The 17,897-nt window shown below is 50.5% G+C and overlaps 1 protein-coding gene and 1 long non-coding RNA gene across 2 annotated transcripts; both read right to left on the reverse strand.

Moving 5' to 3' along the window:
* Positions 1 to 5,076: 5,076 nt before the first annotated feature.
* LOC120408917 (homeobox protein MSX-3-like) lies at positions 5,077 to 9,601 on the reverse strand. Its single transcript, XM_039546076.1, has 2 exons — positions 8,182 to 9,601; positions 5,077 to 6,899 (listed from the first exon to the last, which is right to left on the reverse strand). The coding sequence occupies exons 1-2, from the start codon at positions 8,612 to 8,614 to the stop codon at positions 6,478 to 6,480; spliced, it is 855 nt and encodes a 284-aa protein (XP_039402010.1). The 5' UTR covers positions 8,615 to 9,601; the 3' UTR covers positions 5,077 to 6,477.
* A 3,316-nt stretch (positions 9,602 to 12,917) lies between these two features.
* Positions 12,918 to 16,982, reverse strand: LOC120369277. The gene is made up of 2 exons (XR_005583027.1): positions 16,706 to 16,982; positions 12,918 to 13,313 (listed from the first exon to the last, which is right to left on the reverse strand). It is a non-coding gene; the product is annotated as an uncharacterized LOC120369277 (long non-coding RNA).
* Between the last annotated feature and the right edge of the window lie 915 nt (positions 16,983 to 17,897).

Raw genomic sequence — 17,897 nt, forward strand, 5'->3', positions numbered from 1 at the left:
ATAGACCAAGCAGCATACCACTTTTACTTTCTAGGGGTTAGGAATAAAGTGGTATCCCTTTAAATAATTTGTGAGAACTCTAGTAGTACTCACTAAGGGGGAGGGATAGCTCAGTGGTTTGAGCATTGGCCTGCTAAACCCAGGGTTGTGAGTTCAATCCTTGAGGGGGCCACTTAGGGATCTGGGGCAAAAATTGGTCCTGCTAGTGAAGGCAGGGGGCTGGACTCAATGACCTTTCAAGGTCCCTTCCAGTTCTAGGAGATTGGTATATCTCCAATTATTAACATTTTTATTAACTGTTCTATATTTTAGAAGTTGCCAGAACCCAACCAGAGTGGCAATGTGTGTATGTAGCTAGGTCTGGCATACTGCATCAGTTGAATAAACACTGTTAGTTGGATTCCACTGTGCCTGTATGGTTCCTTAGAATCATAGAATCTCAGGGTTGGAAGGGACCTCAGGAGGTCATCTAGTCCAACCCCCTGCTCAAAGCAGGACCAAACCCAACTAAATCATCCCAGCCAGGGCTTTGTCAAGCCTGACCTTAAAAACCTCTAAGGAAGGAGATTCCACTACCTCCCTAGGTAACCCATTCCAGTGCTTCACCACCCTACTAGTGATAAAGTTTTTCCTAATGTCCAACCTAAACCTCCCCCTCTGCAACTTGAGACCATTACTCCTTGTTCTGTCATCGTCTACTACTGAGAACAGTCTAGATCCATCCTCTTTGGAACCCCCTTTCAGGTAGTTGAAAGCAGCTATCAAATCCCCCCTTATTCTTCTCTTCTGCAGACTAAACAATCCCAGTTCCCTCAGCCTCTCCTCATAAGTCATGTGCTCCAGCCCCCTAATCATTTTTGTTGCCCTCCGCTGGACTCTCTCCAATTTGTCCACATCCTTCTTGTAGTGTGGGGCCCAAAACTGGACACAGTACTCCAAATGAGGCCTCACCAGTGCTGAGTAGAGGGGAATGATCACATCCCTCGATCTGCTGGAAATGCCCCTACTTATACAACCCAAAATGCCATTAGCCTTCTTGGCAACAAGGGCACACTGTTGACTCATATTCAGCTTTTCGTCCACCGTAACCCCTAGGTCCTTTTCTGCAGAACCCTAGGTCCTTCGTACCCTGTTTGTTGCTTAAAGAGCAAGAGACACAACACTTTAGCAGCAAGGCAGGGATCCTAATCTGGGAATACGGTCAGAAATAGGGAGAGGCCTAGGGACAGTGCAACTAAAATGGGAACTGCACTTTGCAACACTAGGACTATAAGTGATCTGCTCACTTAAAAATGTCTGGCACTTTGGGGGAAATGGACTTGCTTGATAGTTTAGTAGCAGACTGGCCCACCTCTCAAAAGAGATTGGAACAGGATAGATGAGTGAATGGTATAACCAATGAGAAGAGAGTCAATTTTACTGAGCATAATGAGCTAAAATGTGCAACTTGCTAAGCAGCACCACAGCTTTTTAAACTTGCAGCCGAAACATTTGCTGATTATGTGGAAATTTTACAAACTCATCTATCCCCAAAAGCCATGGTGATCACAGTCATTCCTGCTTTTGTAAATGGAGTCAAAAAGGCAATGAAAGAATTTCTGAGTATGTGATTGAATTAAGGAAAGTAACAGGGCATTGCCAGTTTGGAGAGAGTTTAAATGGTGCAGAAAGGGGCTAGTTAGTGTGTGATATGCAAAATGGAGCACCTAAAAACAATTATCAACTGAGGCTGATTTGGCCCTAAAACAAGCACTATAAATTGCTGTTTCAATGGAGCCGGCCTAATGGGACTGTCTCTTCCCAGTTAGGACAGTTAACATCATCTTTAACATCCTGCCAAGGACTGTCATGTCTTTAAGACCAGTCTAGACAGCTAAAAGGCTGGGCCAGAATAGGGGAAAATATTGAAATTAAAATGTGTGTAACCTTCTATGGTTGGAATGTTTTCATTGTTTTCCTTTTTTATGCAAGCTTAATAAAAGGGATTTTAAAGGCGATTCTTCACAGTGGGAGCTGGGGCTAAGAGACCAGAGCCCCCTGTAGGCATTTAACATGGTAACAGTAAACAAGGGCTTTAAATACCATAGCTCAGTTGCTCCGTAGACTCCCACTCTTTAGCTATACACAACAGTCTGATATAGCCTTTATTGGGAGGGATAGAACACACCCTTTGCCAGTGCGTTAAACCACTGTTTTGTAGACATTTGTAGAATGCTGGGAATGTGGGTCCATGTTCTTTCCTGGCTCCGGTGGGGAAGTGTGGTCTAATGAATAGAGAAGGGAGCTGCAAATTAGCACTCCTGAGTGGTCTTTGCTTTTAAATGATGCTTTGCATTTACAATGCGCTCATTAATCTGTGGGTCTCAAACCTATTTGTGAAGAGGGGTGTGTTAGAGTAGCCCCATTTTGAAGACATGGAGCATGATTCATCAGTGCTTTGTGGCCCCTTTGTGTTGGCTGAACTGCACCTCCATAAACAGATGTACAAGCTGTCTCCCCTTGTCTCCTGTGGCAAATACCTCACTGGTGCAGGAATGAATTGGACCACCCTAGCCAAGCACACAGATTTAGCATGGACATTCCAAAACACAGTATGGCTAAGTGACTGAAAGGTAGGTCTGCCATTTCAGAGACCTGGGTTCTCTTCCTAGCTCTACCAGAAGTGACCTTGTGCAACTTTACTGATGCCCAGTTATCTGTGAAGGGGAGGATACTTGCCTCTGTCTTAAAGCAGGCGTATGAAGCCCTACCTGATATTAAGTGTTAGTGATTAGAGTTCACAGGCTTGTGTCACCTAGCCTAGCTACTTTCCCAGTGGCCAAAGGAGAGCTGTAGGGCTGGCATGCTCCTGCCACTACCACCTCACTTACACTATTAGTCTATGCAGTTGTTTGGAAACAATGAAGAAAGCTCAGTGGGGCTTGGAAGCAAACTCAGTGCAGTAGGACTGTTCAAAAAATAACAAGCGTGTGCCAAGGGAGATTTCCTACAGCTTACAAATCTGAAGAGATTTTTATGGAGGTGATGAAAGGCACTGCCCTGATCCTACAACTATCCCTTTGCCAAACATCCAGTTCCTGCTGCACAGCCCTAGGGATGTTTAAACTAGCATTGGAAATGTTTTTAGCATCGGTGAAAGTATCTATTTTTTTATTGATCTGGATCTAAAAATGGCTAACCTAATTTGCTGAAACTTTCAAAAGAAAAGTTTGTTGATGTTATAAGCAGCGAGTCTAGGGAATTACAGTGGAAAGGATTAGGCAATTTGAAATATTGGCATCACTACCACTTTGCCAAAAACATTATTGTAATGGGGAGACTGTCAAAGGAGTGAGTCTCACATTTTGTCTTGAAGGCAATGAGATCTGGTTACTCTAATCTCTTCTTGGAAGGGATTCCACAGTTGGGGAGCTGTTGAGCAGAAATCTATCTCCATCTCTCATACCTTTCACTCCTACAGTGGAAAGTATCCTGGTTCCCGAGGAGCACAGCTGCTGCAGGATGTTATGGCCCCAGAGTCTTGAAGGCAACCTTTGCAGATGTGGCCCAGCAGTACTCCCTTAGAAGCTGCAGTAAAGCAGAGGCAGTTCAGAGCCCATCTACAGTCTCTGATAAGATAATGAAAACTCATTCAGGTGGTACATGGGCAGAGCAGCAGGCCAAAGGGAGCCAGGCTAGGAGAGGGCAGGTAGGAGGAGAAGCGGTTGAAGGACTGGGCATTGGAGGGCAATTGCTAGAACCATTCCCACAGAGGCTTGAGTAGTGCTGTAGCAGTAGCTTCTTCATGGGATGGATTCTAGCCCAGTCGATGCAGAGTGTCTGGCATCCAGCAGGTGGCGAACATGCCTAAAGGAAGAGCAAAGGCAGGTCTGGAGCCGCAGCCCCAGCCCCTTACTCCTCACAGCCAGCCACAGTTTGAAACTTGACAGGTCTCCAAGAAATACCAGTAATTTCCTGTTCCGAGGGCTGACGCTGCCTAGCGCAAACACACACTGTTTGCTACACATTTAGAATCATGACAAAGTCTGAGACATGGGCTTCCAATTCAGAATGGCTGCTAGGCACCAAGCCTTCCCTGACCGGGAGCAGGGCAAGTGCCTGGGACCCAGGGGGCTGCCTAACGGGCAGTGAGCTGTAGGACCCCTCCCCAAACCAGCTTTCCTGGGAGCAGGAGGGGACCCCAGGTTTCCCAAAGCCTCCTCCAAAGGGGAGGGGTAGCATAACAGGGGTCACCCAGAGAGGTGCATTCCTCTGACAGAGTGCAGGGGCCTTCTCTGGCAGCACCTCAGGAAGCTTCTTAAGAGCTGTGGCTGCAAAGATGCTTAAAGCCCTGACCAGTGCCTGGGCTTGCCCCACTTCCTGCCAATGGTAAGCAGCCCCAGGCTGCGCCCTTCCTGGCCTGAGCCCAGGGCCAGGAAGATGGGCAGTGAGCTGGGGAAGCACCACAAGAGCAGCAGCCCCTATATTGTGGGGTGGGAGTGGGGGGGTGAAGCAGGGCTGCAAAGTGCTAGGGAGTGGACCGGAGCCACTGCCTGGGGGCTTGGAGCGAGACCCTTGGCAAATGGGAGACCTCCAACACCTGGAGAAGTGGCTCTGCTCTCCAGCAGGGCAGCCACCTCAATTCTGTTCACTCCTCTGAGATGGCTGGGGGGGTTGCCTCTAGCAGTGGCAGTGCACAGTAGCTGGCTAGGTGCTAGGGTGACCAGACAGCATCTGCAAAAAAATGGGACCGGGGTGGGGGGTAATAGGTGCCTGTATAAGAAAAACTCCCCAAAAACGGGACTGTCCCTTTAAAAATGGGACATCTGGTCACCCTACTAGGCGCCGGGGCAATGGCAGAGGTAGCTTTTTGCAGTACATCCAAAGAGCCCCAAGCATTACCGCAGCGGCAGGGCAGGAAGCCGTGCTGTGTGTGCGGCACAAGCTTGACACCTGCCAGGCAGGCCTCGCTAATCTGTGCAGTATTTTACATGAACCCCTCTTGGCTCTCCCCAGCAGCCAGGCCTCATTGTGCAGGCTGAATACACTGGCTCTGGTTAGGAAACGGTTTGTTACATTTTGGGGAAAGCTATGATATTGTTTACAAAGAACAAAGCTGTGAGCCGCACCGCTGCCTTGATTAACTTAGAGGCTTTATTGACTGACTGCTTTGTACAAAACAGGGAGATTTCTGCCCCAGCCCATTCAGGGCTCTGTACAAAACCCAAACTATGTACGTGGAATTAGCTCTGCGCCTTTCACATGGGCTGAAATGCACACAGCGTAGACACACCTGTGAGTCCTAGCGAGAGCTCACATATAAACAGCTTAGCATCCTCAAATACAGCCCCCGAGTGACTCATACAAAAATCAGACTGTCCTCTATTTAAAGCAAGAGAGCACTAAGGTACCTGGCCTCGAGTCACTGCCAGCCCCGGGAAAGCAGCATGGGCCTGGCAGAGCTCCATCCCCCAATGGGGTGACTCCGTAAGGCCAACTGCTCATGGATAATGGCTGCATAGTCAGGCCCATTGGTCCCATACCTTGAAATCATGACTGGGTGGAACTCATTCATGCCAGGGGGAGCCTTGCGGATGGGTAGTCAGGAGTGGGGGGAGGAAGACACTGAGGAGGGATGATTAATCAAACCCAAGCTGGTTCTGGAAGAATGTGTGTGTGTTAGGAGTGCAGGGGGGAGCAGTCTCTGCTTTGTGCTGTTTTACTCTTCAACACCTTGTGCTCTGCCATGCAGCATCGGGAGCAGGGGAAGCACCAGGCTTCCCACGCAGTGCTGCAGTATCAGTTTCAAGCACAATCCCATCCACGGGTGTTCAGGCCACACAGTACCATCACGTTGAGTCAGTCAGACCAGCACAGGCCAGAGACCTGTTCTCTGCAACCCCAGCATTGAGACCAGTGACTTGTGGTTGTTGTAAACACTCAGGAACAAGCTCCCCAGACTAGGATATGCTTGGGAGAGGGAGATGCTAACAGGAAAGGCCATTAGAGATCAATATGGGGTGATGGGAACTTCCTGTCATACTATGATTGGGTCTCCCCTGTTCAGAGGCTGGAAGACAGGATCAGATTCATACCAGGATCAAGAGGAACCTGACACAGTTCAGAGCTAAAGTCAGCCCTGTGCCAGCTGGGCTGGGAAGCAAGTGCATTGCACTGGGGTGCTGAAGTGAGGGAGCCCATGGGGAAGGAACTTTTTCTTGCCTACAATCTGGGAGGCAGCGATCCTTCAGCATTGAAGCCCAAACACTATTCCCAGTAGATTTTCGCCTGCTGTTCCACAGCCAGGGACTGACCCTTGGCAGCCATAAGCCATTCAGTGCATGCTGGTCAGAAGGGGGCTAGTCCACAATCAGCAGCCAGCGAAGAAGTGGGTTTGCCGGCCCACATATTGTGCTGCTCGCCCTATGTGCAGCAGCGCAGGCCGGGGGCACTGTGACCCAAGTGCTGCACACAGAGCCTGGCCCCTGCACCAGGTTGTTAGGACAGGTAGTACATGCCATAGGTGACTGGCGCTGTGAAGAGACCTGGGACAGGCTGCAGGGCTGCTCTGCTGGGGAAAGTGCTGGTGGCTCCGTACAGGGAGGGGGAGCCCAGGTGTGCCCCCAGCGGGAAGGGCAGGGCAAAAGAGGGCAGCAAGGGCTTGGTGGCCAGTTTGAGTTTCTCCAGCTCTGCTTCCTGCAACCTCTTGGCCTTAGCCCTGCGGTTCTGGAACCAGATCTTGACCTGGGTCTCTGTGAGATTGAGGGAGCTGGAGAACTCGGCCCGCTCGGCGATGGACAGATACTGCTTCTGCCGGAACTTCCTTTCAAGTGCCAGCAGCTGCGAGGTGGTGAAGGGCGTGCGGGGCTTGCGATTGTTCTTGTGCTTCCTCAGAGTGCAGGGTGGAGGGCTGGGCTGCCCTGCAAGGTGATACAAACAAACAGCCCAGCTACTTAGTATGGAGCAGCCCTGGCCCAGCTGCCAGGCCAAAGAAGCGATCTCCAGGACCCTCCAGCCCTGTATTCCCACCCACGTCAGACATGGAGTCCATCCTGGGCTCCAGCCCTGCCATGAATGCGCGTTTCCCCAGTGGGACGAGCTTTGGTGCAGGGCCTGGTCCCTCGGGGCTGGGAAGCCAGCATGTCACAGAGCAGGCCTTCCCCTCAGTGACTGCACAACAGGTACTCACAAAGCCCCTATTTGGGCCTTGGAGACTCCCTCAGGCATGGGGCCAGGCATGCTGAACTGGGATGCGGATCAGGCACTGGCTGTCAGGGAGCAGGGTGCTGTGGCACAAAGGCTCCACACATTAGTCCCCAGGAGCTCGTGTCTCAGGTGGAGAGAGCAGGCAGATCCCTCCCCTGCCCATGGGTTCTCAGTGCCTGGCTCCACAGAGGGGCCAGTGTGCCATTCAGCTCACAGGGGCAGAGCCGCCTGGGGTCAGAGCAATGGGGTTCACCGTGCACCTAGCCTGGGTGTGGCCAGAGGAGCTGAGCTCACAGGCAGGCACCAAGGTGTGAGCGGTGGCCCTGTGCCCAGGTGGGACCCCCGAGGGAGGAGTGCAGGCCAGGTCCAGGCGCCCTGCGCACCATTAGCAATGTACAGTGCTATTGGCAGGAGAGCGCACTGGGCCTTTCCCCCACTGTTCAGAAGTGAGTGGCTGGCAAGGGCTGCTGGGGGCATGGAGTGATGGCAGGGCCAACGGCCTGGCGGACTCTACCACAAGGCTGTAGGTCCCAGCAGGAGCCCGGGTCAGGCTGTGTTGCTCACACAGGGCTCATAGGCACAGAGCATGGGAAGCTGCAGTCGCCTCAGGGTCGGCTCGGGGTTGAAGCGATGGCACCTCAGCCTGGCTGGAGCTTCACAGTGCAAGTGAGGCGTTGGTGTGAGTTAGGGCCCACTGAATGGCTGTTGCCTGCAGGGATACTGGATGGGGAGACAATATGCCCTTCCCACTCGTGGGGCCGGGTCCTGACCATTCTGCTGTTCAGAGGAGGCCACAGGTGAGCCTGGCCTGGGCTCTCAGGTGGGGAGAGGGCCACAGACCAGCAAGGGAGGGATCCGCACCCCATGAGCTTAGTGCTCCCTCGCTGCTCTGGCAGGCAGAGGAAGGGTCCCAGGGGTCCCGCTAGCTGGATTGACAGTTGCCCTGGCTGGCTCTGTGCTCTGACGCAGAGGTGTGGGGTCATTTTAGGTACTTACTTGGTGGAGAACAGGCAGACTTTGCAAACCAGGAGTTGGGCTCCTTGTCACCCGGACTCCCCACCGCCAGTGGCTGCTGCTTAGTCCGCTGCTCCGGGAAATCTTGGCCTGACTCCGCTGTGTACAAGCTGCTCCGGGCCTGGGTGGGTGGTGCTTCGGCAGTGGCAGAGGGGGGTGGCTGGTGCGGGCGACTGCTCTGGGGACACAGCTTGCGCTCCGTGATCAGCAGGGACTCCACACTGAAAGGCAGTAGAGGGCTGGAGGTGGTTTGGCCCCTGCATCCCAGTGCCTTGGAGCCCATCCTGGGCAGCTGCTCCTCAGCAAGGGGGCTCCCCTTGGCGAGGGCGGCCACTCCTTTGCTGGTCTCCGCGTGGGCTGTCTCTGGGGTCAGCGACCTCTGGCCAGGATTCATCCTCAGGGAGGAGGGAGCCATAAAACTGCTGCAGGGGGCAAAGGGGAGTCAGCCCTGCATACGCTCCCCCAGAGGCTCCAGACACCGCCCCAGAACTCAGGCCCAAGCAACAGCCTCAGGGGTGGGGTCCAGACTCCAGGGTCCCAGCTCCAGCCTCAGGGGTGGGGTCCAGACTCCAGGGTCCCAGCTCCAGCCTCAGGGGTGGGGTCCAGGCTCCAGGGACCCAGCTCCAGCCTCAGGGTCCAGGCTCCCAGCTTCGGGGGTGGGGTCCACCCAATCCAAGGTCCCAGATCCAGCCTCAGGGTCCAGACTCTTGGGTCCCAACTCCAGCCTCAGGGGTGGGGTCCAGGCTCCAGGCTCCCTGCCCCAGGCTCAGGCACCAGCAGTGCGAAGTGCAGGGTGGGAGATGGGGTCCCGGGCTCCATGCTTGGGGCAGGGCAGCAGGCTCGCGATGGGACTCGGGGACCCTGCAAGCTTCTCCTGCACTTTAACAGCTATAAAAGTTCTGCCGCTCCTCTTTCATGTGGCCGCCCTCCAATCTCCCCCCTGCAGCCCGTGACGTGCCGGGCGAGGGGCTGCCATTGGCCGCCTACACTCTCAGGCCGGAGCCGCCTGGCTGGAGAGGGAGGCAGGCAGGCAGGCAGGCAGGCGGCCGAGGGGGGGCGGCTGGTGGCCCCCGGGCTGCAATCTCTGGGAGCACAGTTCAGTGGTTAACAAGTAGGGCAGCAGCCCCTCTTCTCCCCATTGCTGGGCGCTTGTTGGCACCAGGGAGAGCGGCTCCCCCAAACTGCCCACTAGCATTTCCCTGCTGATTTCACCTCTCCCCAAAATCCTGCCTTTGCACCCCAATGGGCCCATAACATTTATTTCATCAGTCCCCACTAGCCACAAACCTGGCAGCTCCCCGGTCTGCCAGCAGCGAAGGCTGGGAGCCCAGCCTGCTCCAGGGGCTGCTTTGCTGTTTCCGAGGCTTGGGATTGTTCTTTAACTCCCCCCGCACTGTTTTCTTGAACTTTACTGCGACTTTCAGTCTGCTGTTTTACTTACAAGGGTAATTGCTAATTTATTACATTGGTCCTAGTCTTTCTGCCGTGCGGCTCGTCTTGGTCCTTTCTGATTGTTGCTGCTTCATTTGAAAAGCACCGGGCAATCCTTCACCATAAGTTGGAGCATTTTAATAAGGCAGACAAGTTATGCTTTGGAAGGCGCCAGGCGCCGCAGGATCAAAAGGGACGCTACCTCAGGGAGAATAGGCAACAGTTAACTCTACTTAATTGTCCTCCCAAAATTTAATGTCTAGTGCGTGGCTGAAAGGACTAGATTCGCACACAGGCGGGCTTTTTATTGGCTGTTAACTGTTGAACTGCCGGAATTATTTGAAAAGCAATGAAGTTTGGTATTACCACCACTAATAATGTTTTCGCTGAGGGACAACATTAAATACAGCTAAAAGTAGACTCTAGTGCATAGGCTGAAAAGATCTTTTTTCTTTTCTTTTCTTTTCAGATTTACAAGAGCTTTTGGATTGAATGTTTGTTGTATTTATTCCAGAACATTTGCTATTATAAATGGTACTGCTGTAAAAAATTCCAAATGTGCTACAGTATGTTGCAATCCATTAATCTGAAGGTAGATTTATGTTTGTTAGTATTTTTTTAAATTTAGCATGTGTCAGAATTTATTCACTAAGGTGACACAACTCACAAAATAATGGCATATTGTTTTGAGAGAAAAATCCCGGTTTACCACTCTGGTCCGTAATGTTTTCTAAATAAGAAAATATTCTTCAATCTTTATTTTAAGATCTTTCAGTGGTTGCTTAATACAAAGTGGGCTATATTCACTTCAAACTTTTGCACGCACGGCTCTGTCTGCTCATACCCAGTAAACAGTTCCATTTGGTCAAATGGTGTATTAAGAATTAATGGGAATCAGCATGTCCCAAGGAGGAGTGGGTCTGTGATACTGCAGAGTCCGGCAGTCCACCAGCTCCAGGACAAGGCTCATACCTCTCCGTAGACTTAAATAAACATGTATTCTGTGTGATTTTGTGCTCACCTAGGAGCACACGATGTGCTTGAAAATCTACTTGGTATCTGTAAAAAATAAATGAATGTCAGGATCTCCAGATATTCTGATTTTGATCAAATAAGGTCTCAGAAGTTGTAAATCTTTATTCCACTTAATGTCCATATGTAAACAAATGTCTACAAAGGAATAAAGTCTGATCTACCTTTGTTGTGCCGTGGGTACCCTCATCTTTACAGAAGCAGCCCATGTATTATCCGATTGCTGGCCAACCCCGCTAATGTTATAAATGAGATTAGACTAACTACTTCTTTGACAATGTTTGACCCTGCTGTAACTCCTGGGACAGCGAGCGCTGACTACATTCCCATGTGCTGCAGATCAGAAATGACTCAAGGGCCAACAAACACTCCGGATGGAGAGAAAGGACCCCGGGGGCCTTCAGGAATCCTGGGATGGACATTACACAGAAAACAAAATGTTGGCTTTCAAACTCAGAGTTGTCTGCGGAGGGAAATCCCTGTCTAGAAATCGCAGACACCTTTGTATTGAGAAAATTACGGCGTCCTTGTTCGGGCAAACTCTGGGAAACACTCAGCACAGCCTGCAAGATTGGGCATTTGTGAGCTGAAGGGCTGCACAGCCCAGACGGCAAGCTGCACAGGCAGAACCAGTGTCTGGAGGAGGCTGCCTCTGAAGCTGCTGAGAAAGACCACAAAGGTACATGAGTCCATATTCTGGGCCAGCCCTGCAACTCATGGACACTTCCATGAGAGTCTGGCCTGGCCAAGGACTGCGGGATTAGCCCCCTTGCCGCAGTCTGTGTTCTTATATCCCTGCCTATCTTCTCTTGAGACAGCAGACTTCAACTCCGAGGATATCAAGAACTCCCCAAAGAGACGCACAGACTCCCTGTTCATTTGGAATTGTTCTCTATGCATTCAGTCCCTCTAAACTCCCGACACTATGCAATATGGCTTAGCAGGACTGCTGTCGGACAGGTAAGAAACACAGTGATATGTCACTGAGCCCTAATGAGCAAACAGCAACTGGGACTAGGTTTTATTCTTAGACAAAAAGTTCACTGGCTTGACACTTTTAACATGTGTATTATTAACTGCTCTGCTGCCAGACTTCACTAACAGCTATCTGTGTGCACATACTGTGTCTGTCCACAGTTGGCACACAATATTACAAATTATTCGGGAGAGGAGGGAGTGTTCAAACGTGCTTTATTTTGGTTTTGCATGCAAGCAGTTGGATCTAATGATCAGAGCACAGGACAATCCAGCTAGTATGTAAAATATATATAGATATTCAAATGCAACAGTAACATCATTTTGAGCAATTTGTACCATTTAAGGACAGATTTGTAAACATATTGTTTTGATATCAACAGATGGCTCATGGTGAGAAGAAAGGAAGGTTAGGAACATGAACATCCGTTGAGCCATGTTATCTAGTTACAAAAAATAAGGTCAAGGTGTAGGTAAGAATCATGGCTTCATGTTCAGGAAACCTACAAAATATTTCTATTACTTCAAAAAAAACACAACAACCCCAAACCTGTTCATTTAATTAAATCCAGACTTGTTTTCAGTTTATTGCGATTGCTCAGCAATGCTAAGGAAATTCAATTAAAACAAAGTTATCCCCAGTGCAAATATAGAAGCATTGGCCGAAAAGCCCATGACACAGGCAAATCCCCTGCTTCTGAAGGGTTCTCATGCCATATTGTAAGAACTCCTCTAAGGTTATAAAGAGGGACTAAAGTGATTGTAGATAATTGTGTTGTTAACATTGTTTCTTTAAAGATGGAGATTATGATAATCTGTTTTAGGAATAGTAAACTTCAGTGTGCTTTAGGGCAAAGAAATTTTTAATGAATATCATTTCATTGCAGGGATAGATTCTTTATTGATATGTTAATTTAAATATGTGCAATTATATATATCTACACACACACACACTCACAGAGGCAAGGAGGACACACATATAAACTTGAATACCCTGGAATTTGTGAATTGTTTTTCTCTAACAAAGTGCAGTGGATAAATAAACTGACAAGCAGAAAAATCACTATGAAATAACTTCCCATAAATGCTGGGTTTTCATCTGTATGCATGTCCTGGAAGGTTATATCCATGTTACCATGGACAAGCCCTAGATTCATGGAAAAAATAGTGCAGAATGACTTTCTAGCCACCGTACCTAACATTGAACTGAATGCTTTCCTGATAAAACACTAGAATCAAATACAACCGGGCATTTGTCTTCTCAGTAAATTTTATCATCGTTGTTGTCATTTTGTGGTTATGTTTATGCCACCCCTGATGCTTAGTGCTTTGCATGTATGGACTGGAAGGACTTCTCCTCTCCTGTTCCCTACAGCAGGACACACTATCTGTTTTCAGTTTGGTTCTGGTCTCTATGTGCCTAGACTTTTTTTCTGTTTGCCCACATTGCTGTGTCTACTGCTTATATCACACAGCAATACTTTTTGCAACACACGCAGTCTCTTTAGCAGCCTCAGACTCTTCATCTGCTAGTTTAAAACTGGTAGCATCTTTCATTCTGTTTCACCTTGTTGCCATCTGTTCATATTGCAATGATATTTTCAAAAGGAAGGATGATGAATGAAGGGTTTATAATCTTAGAATGCGTGATTGACACACCTTAGGGTAGCTTCTTTCTATATTGAATTGAATGAAATAAAATCTAGTTAGATTTGACATTGTGAAACAAAGACACACTTGATGTAACAACACAGAAAAGAAGCTGGACTGGCCTCAGACCAAGCTGTAGAATACTTGCACTTTCAAGGCATTTTTAATATTCAGAGCTATTGGACTGTGAATTGCTCAAAAGTGTGTGTGTTTGATCATTTGTTAGTTACATATAGTGGGCCAAGATAAAATGTCTGATCATTAACCTTGGCTACTAGCTTTAAATTTAATTTTTAAAAGGCTGCTTGTAGACAGAGAGAAATGGAGCCTATTTGCTCTGTATGCCCAACTGCAGCAAGCGGTTGGAACAAAGGCCATTCAAAAAAGGGGACCGTAAAGAAGGGAGAGCGAGACTGTGATGAAACTACAGCTCCCGGCTACTTTCCCCTCTTTGTCTAAGGGTCCTGGAGACCATGCTCTCACCACATTGGTCGGAATGTAATTTCCGTCTCATGGCAATCACAGTGCAACGTAGCTTGACTTCTGTATTTGGGGGGTCCAGGGGCCAGTACTCATGGGGTGCATCTTTCTATTCCCTTCCCAACCCTGGTCCTTCAGCCCAGCTCCAGGGCACACAGCCCAGTCGACTTGCCCTACCTGATGGAGCCTGTGCAGGGAAAGCAGATGGGTCCATGCTCAAGGGCTGGAGTCAGCAGTGGGCTGTCCAGTAGGGGGCCATTGCTCATGGAGTGCATCTTTCCATTCCCCTCCCAACCCTGGCCCTTCCATGCTGCGGCCTAAGGGCAGGTGCCACCCCTCTTCCCCAAAGGCAGTGCACCCCGTTGAATCCGTCACCCCGGCAGCACACCCATACCCTGCTGCCGGCAACTGATATGGTGGGGATGGCTCAGTGCATGGGGGGGTCCCCAATACTCCCCACTACAAAATAGCAACCCTCCCCCAGCCATTGCCTGCAAATCAGACTCTGAGGAAGAGAGGAGAAAACCTTCCAGCTGTGTCTCTGCTGCTCCCCCAACCCCAGCTCCCCCCCACCCGGTTAAATCCCTCTCTTCCAGACCCACTCCTACACATGCTTTCCACACAGGCTCCGTCAGGCAGGGCAAGTGTTATGTGCCTTGGAGCTGTGCTGAAAATCTAGGGTTGGGAGGGGAGTGGAAAGATGCAGTGGGTGGGGCACCCCTACATATTCCCCCGCCATATCCACCCAAGTGCAACCTCCTGCAAGATAAATACTTTAAAATCGGTTAATTCTCACTGGCTTCGACTGTGCAACCCCTGCCTCCTTCCACTCCTGCTTGTGACAGGTGAGCCTTGGCTTTCCTGGAGAGTTTGATCCTTAGCCATCTCACTCATCAGCTGTTTCTGCTTATGGGGCCCAGTGACCGAGGGAAGTGTTTGTGCATCTTTGCTGATCTCTCACCAGGGCAAGCATTTGCTTGGTTCCTGGGCCTGGCCATGAGGCTGTGCTAGCCTGCCCGCCAGCCCCTTCACTAACCCGTGCATCTGGGGGAGGGGGAATACTGATATTCACCCCAGCACTCAAGCTGGACCAGCATGAATGGAGAGCTTATGCAGGTCCGTGGGCAGCAACCCTTCTATAACCTCCAGGGGCTGATGGCCAAGGACAGCATCTGTCCATGGATTAGTGGTTGGGGATTTGCAGTGTCCCTCCTCTTATTGTAGTGGGTGTCACTTTTACACATGCTTAGTCCCTCTCCCAGTCTTAAACAGAATGAGAAGGAGCCCAGAAGTGCCACAGGTTTTCCTAAGAGTCTCCCATCTGAGCATGCTCTGTATTAGGCAGAGTTCTGTGGCCCTGGTCTCTCTCACCCTGGCCAGACCAGCAATAACTTCTTTGAAAACATTGCCCTGGGATCAGCCCTCACTTTCTGGGCTTGGCCAGAGAGTCCCTTGATGGTGGGGAAAGCAGAGCCTGCCCAGAGGAGCCCTTGTTCTGCCTGTGAATTCCACCAACTCTTTGCAGCTCCCACACCACAGGGACCTATGGAGGATCCCAGTCAGCTACAAGTAACCCAGTACAGTAACTGGCCTCTGTGACAAAGTGGGAATTTTCTGTCATTTTTTATGAATCCTAGGTGTGCCTCAGTTTCCCTTTGTAGGGTGCATTGCTACCCAGTGGGTGCAAAAGGGTTAACACTGTTCCTGGAACAGTCTGGGAGGCAGGGGGTGGGGGTCACCTCTCTGTCTCAGGGGCACCAATAGCATAGTTATTAAATTGGCTCAAACTAGCCCACATCAGTGGAGAGTCCAGCCAGAAACAGAGATGCCCCCAAGGAATGAACAACCCTCATCTAAGAGCAGGAAACCCCAGCAGGGACTTGGGGACTGAGCTAGAGAACAAGGTGTCGGGTGGCTAGAATTAAGGGCTTTTTGGAGGGACTCAGGAGCCTAGACCTGGGGGGACAATCAAACAGAGCTGGGGAGAGCCAGAGATGAAGTCCATCCCACCTTGACTGACTCTCATGGCACTGGCTTCGCCAGGACAGACTATAGGGTAACTGCTGCTTCTCTGTGCTCTCCAAGGGACGTTCAGCTTCTGTAGCCAGGTGACTGGTAGATGGTTCCCTTGTTTTGCAAAGGCTGCCTGTATCTGTCCCTACTCCCTGAGAGCACTGCTCCCAAGGGGCCCAGCACATGCCTCCCGCAGGACTCTGGTTTGGCTGGATTTGCTGCAGGGATCCCCGGAGAGAGACAGGGAATCTCTGTTGTCAACAGCCCAGTCTCAGAATCATGGAGGCCACGGGCCTGCCCCTGTGACACTGGGTGAGTCATTGGGGCCCAGCCCTCTAAGGGACTACTTACAAGCTGGGGCATAGTCCAGACCCTGTGACTCCATGACAATCGCCACAGGGCAGCCTGTCTGGGTATTATTATTTGAATTGTACAGTCTTAGAGCCTAGGAGTGCCACTCATGGCTCAGGGCCCCTTTGTGTCAGGCCCAGTACAAAGGCTTAGGATCTGAGGTTCCCCGATACTCAGAAGACCCTGCTAGATCTGGAGTTGGGGAGAAAGTGATTGAAAGCAACAGCACTTTGACCCACTTTGAAAGGACCCTTCATCTCCAAGTGAAGAGCCTCACCTTGTCTGATAGTGCATCTCTGCCAGACGGGCCCAGCCAGTCTGAATCTGGCCACCTTCATTGGCACATTGGCCCTGAAATTATTACCCCTCCCCCAAGGCTATGCTGCCCCCAACCTGCCCTCTGGAGTGTATGCGTGGGGAGAGGGATTTGTATGTGTGAACCTGAGTGCACAAATAGACTCATTCAGTTTCAAACCCACTTTCATTCTTTCAGTTAAGGCCTGTGTGTTAGCAGGTCCCAGCTCAGCATCCCATTCTCCAGCCAAGGGGGCAGCTGACTGGGTTGCAGACTCACCTCTTACACTCTGCAGTCCAGGAGAGGCAGCCCAGCTTGCTTGATGGGCCAGCTCCTTTGTAACAAGCTCCAGCCCAAACAGCCATGTGCTCCCACACCCTCGATGGGGCAGAGCAAAGCTACCTCCCTTTGCGGGGTGCCTTTCACCTCAGGGAACTGAGTGAGCAAGTCACAGTTTGCTGTTAGTCTCTGGAGGGGAATTATCTCCAACACAGAGCAACTCAGAGAAGAAACCACCCCCTGCTAGACCAGTTTGCTCCCCCCAAGCATTAGAGGAGTGGATTGCCCCCTGTACTCATAGACTGCAGGGAGGCTGGTTGTGCAATATACACATGCTGTCCCTCAGGACTTTGTAATGGGTACTCCCCAGGCTGAATTAAATCAGGTGGGCCCAATCAGCCAATTATCCAGCAAATGTGGGAGACATAAGCTGTGTGGAGGGAGGAAACTCACCTGTGAAAGGGCCTGCACACAGGCAAGGAGTTCAGAGCAAAAAGGGGCTGCAGTTAGTGTCTGGGGGAGGGGAGGTGTGTGTACAGTAGGTAGCCCACAGTCACTCCTAGGAGGAGGAGGGAGGTGTGGGGCTGGCAAACCCAGAGAGGGAGGAAGCCAGGCAGGTAGGAAGGGCTTAGGGGAAGGAAGTGAGGTCTAGGAGTGGCTGCTGATTCCCTGACCTGGAACATGGAAGAGAAGGTGGATGGCTCCCCTGCTAGCCCCTGAGGAAGTGATATTATGAGGCTGTGAAAGGGAAGATTGCCTGAGACTGCTGAAGAAAGACTTTAATACCCTGGAAGGGGGAAATGTGTATGGTGACCCTGGGTTGGGGCTGAGTCATGAAGAGGTGGCAGCAGCTTGTGGGGTGAGAGAGGGGATGGAGACATGGCAGGTCCCTGTGGGGAGGGGCTGTGACCCTATGAAGCTAATCCCCTGAACAGCCAGGAGGAGGTGCTATCTGGTGGTGAGTAGACTGTTCCTGTCACAAGCAGTCACCTTAAAAGCAGCAAAGAGTCCTGTGGCACCTTATAGACTAACAGACATATTGGAGTATGAGCTTTTGTGGGTGAATACCCACTTCGTCAGATGCATGGCGATGAAGTGACCTTGACAGATTGCTATAGGAAATACTTTTCTCCCCTAGAATAACAGTCTAAGCAAACTATTTCCTTTTGTGTGTGGCTATTACAGTGGTATT

Source organism: Mauremys reevesii, linkage group 7 (assembly GCF_016161935.1).
Source record: "Mauremys reevesii isolate NIE-2019 linkage group 7, ASM1616193v1, whole genome shotgun sequence".
NCBI classification, from domain to species: domain Eukaryota; kingdom Metazoa; phylum Chordata; order Testudines; family Geoemydidae; genus Mauremys; species Mauremys reevesii.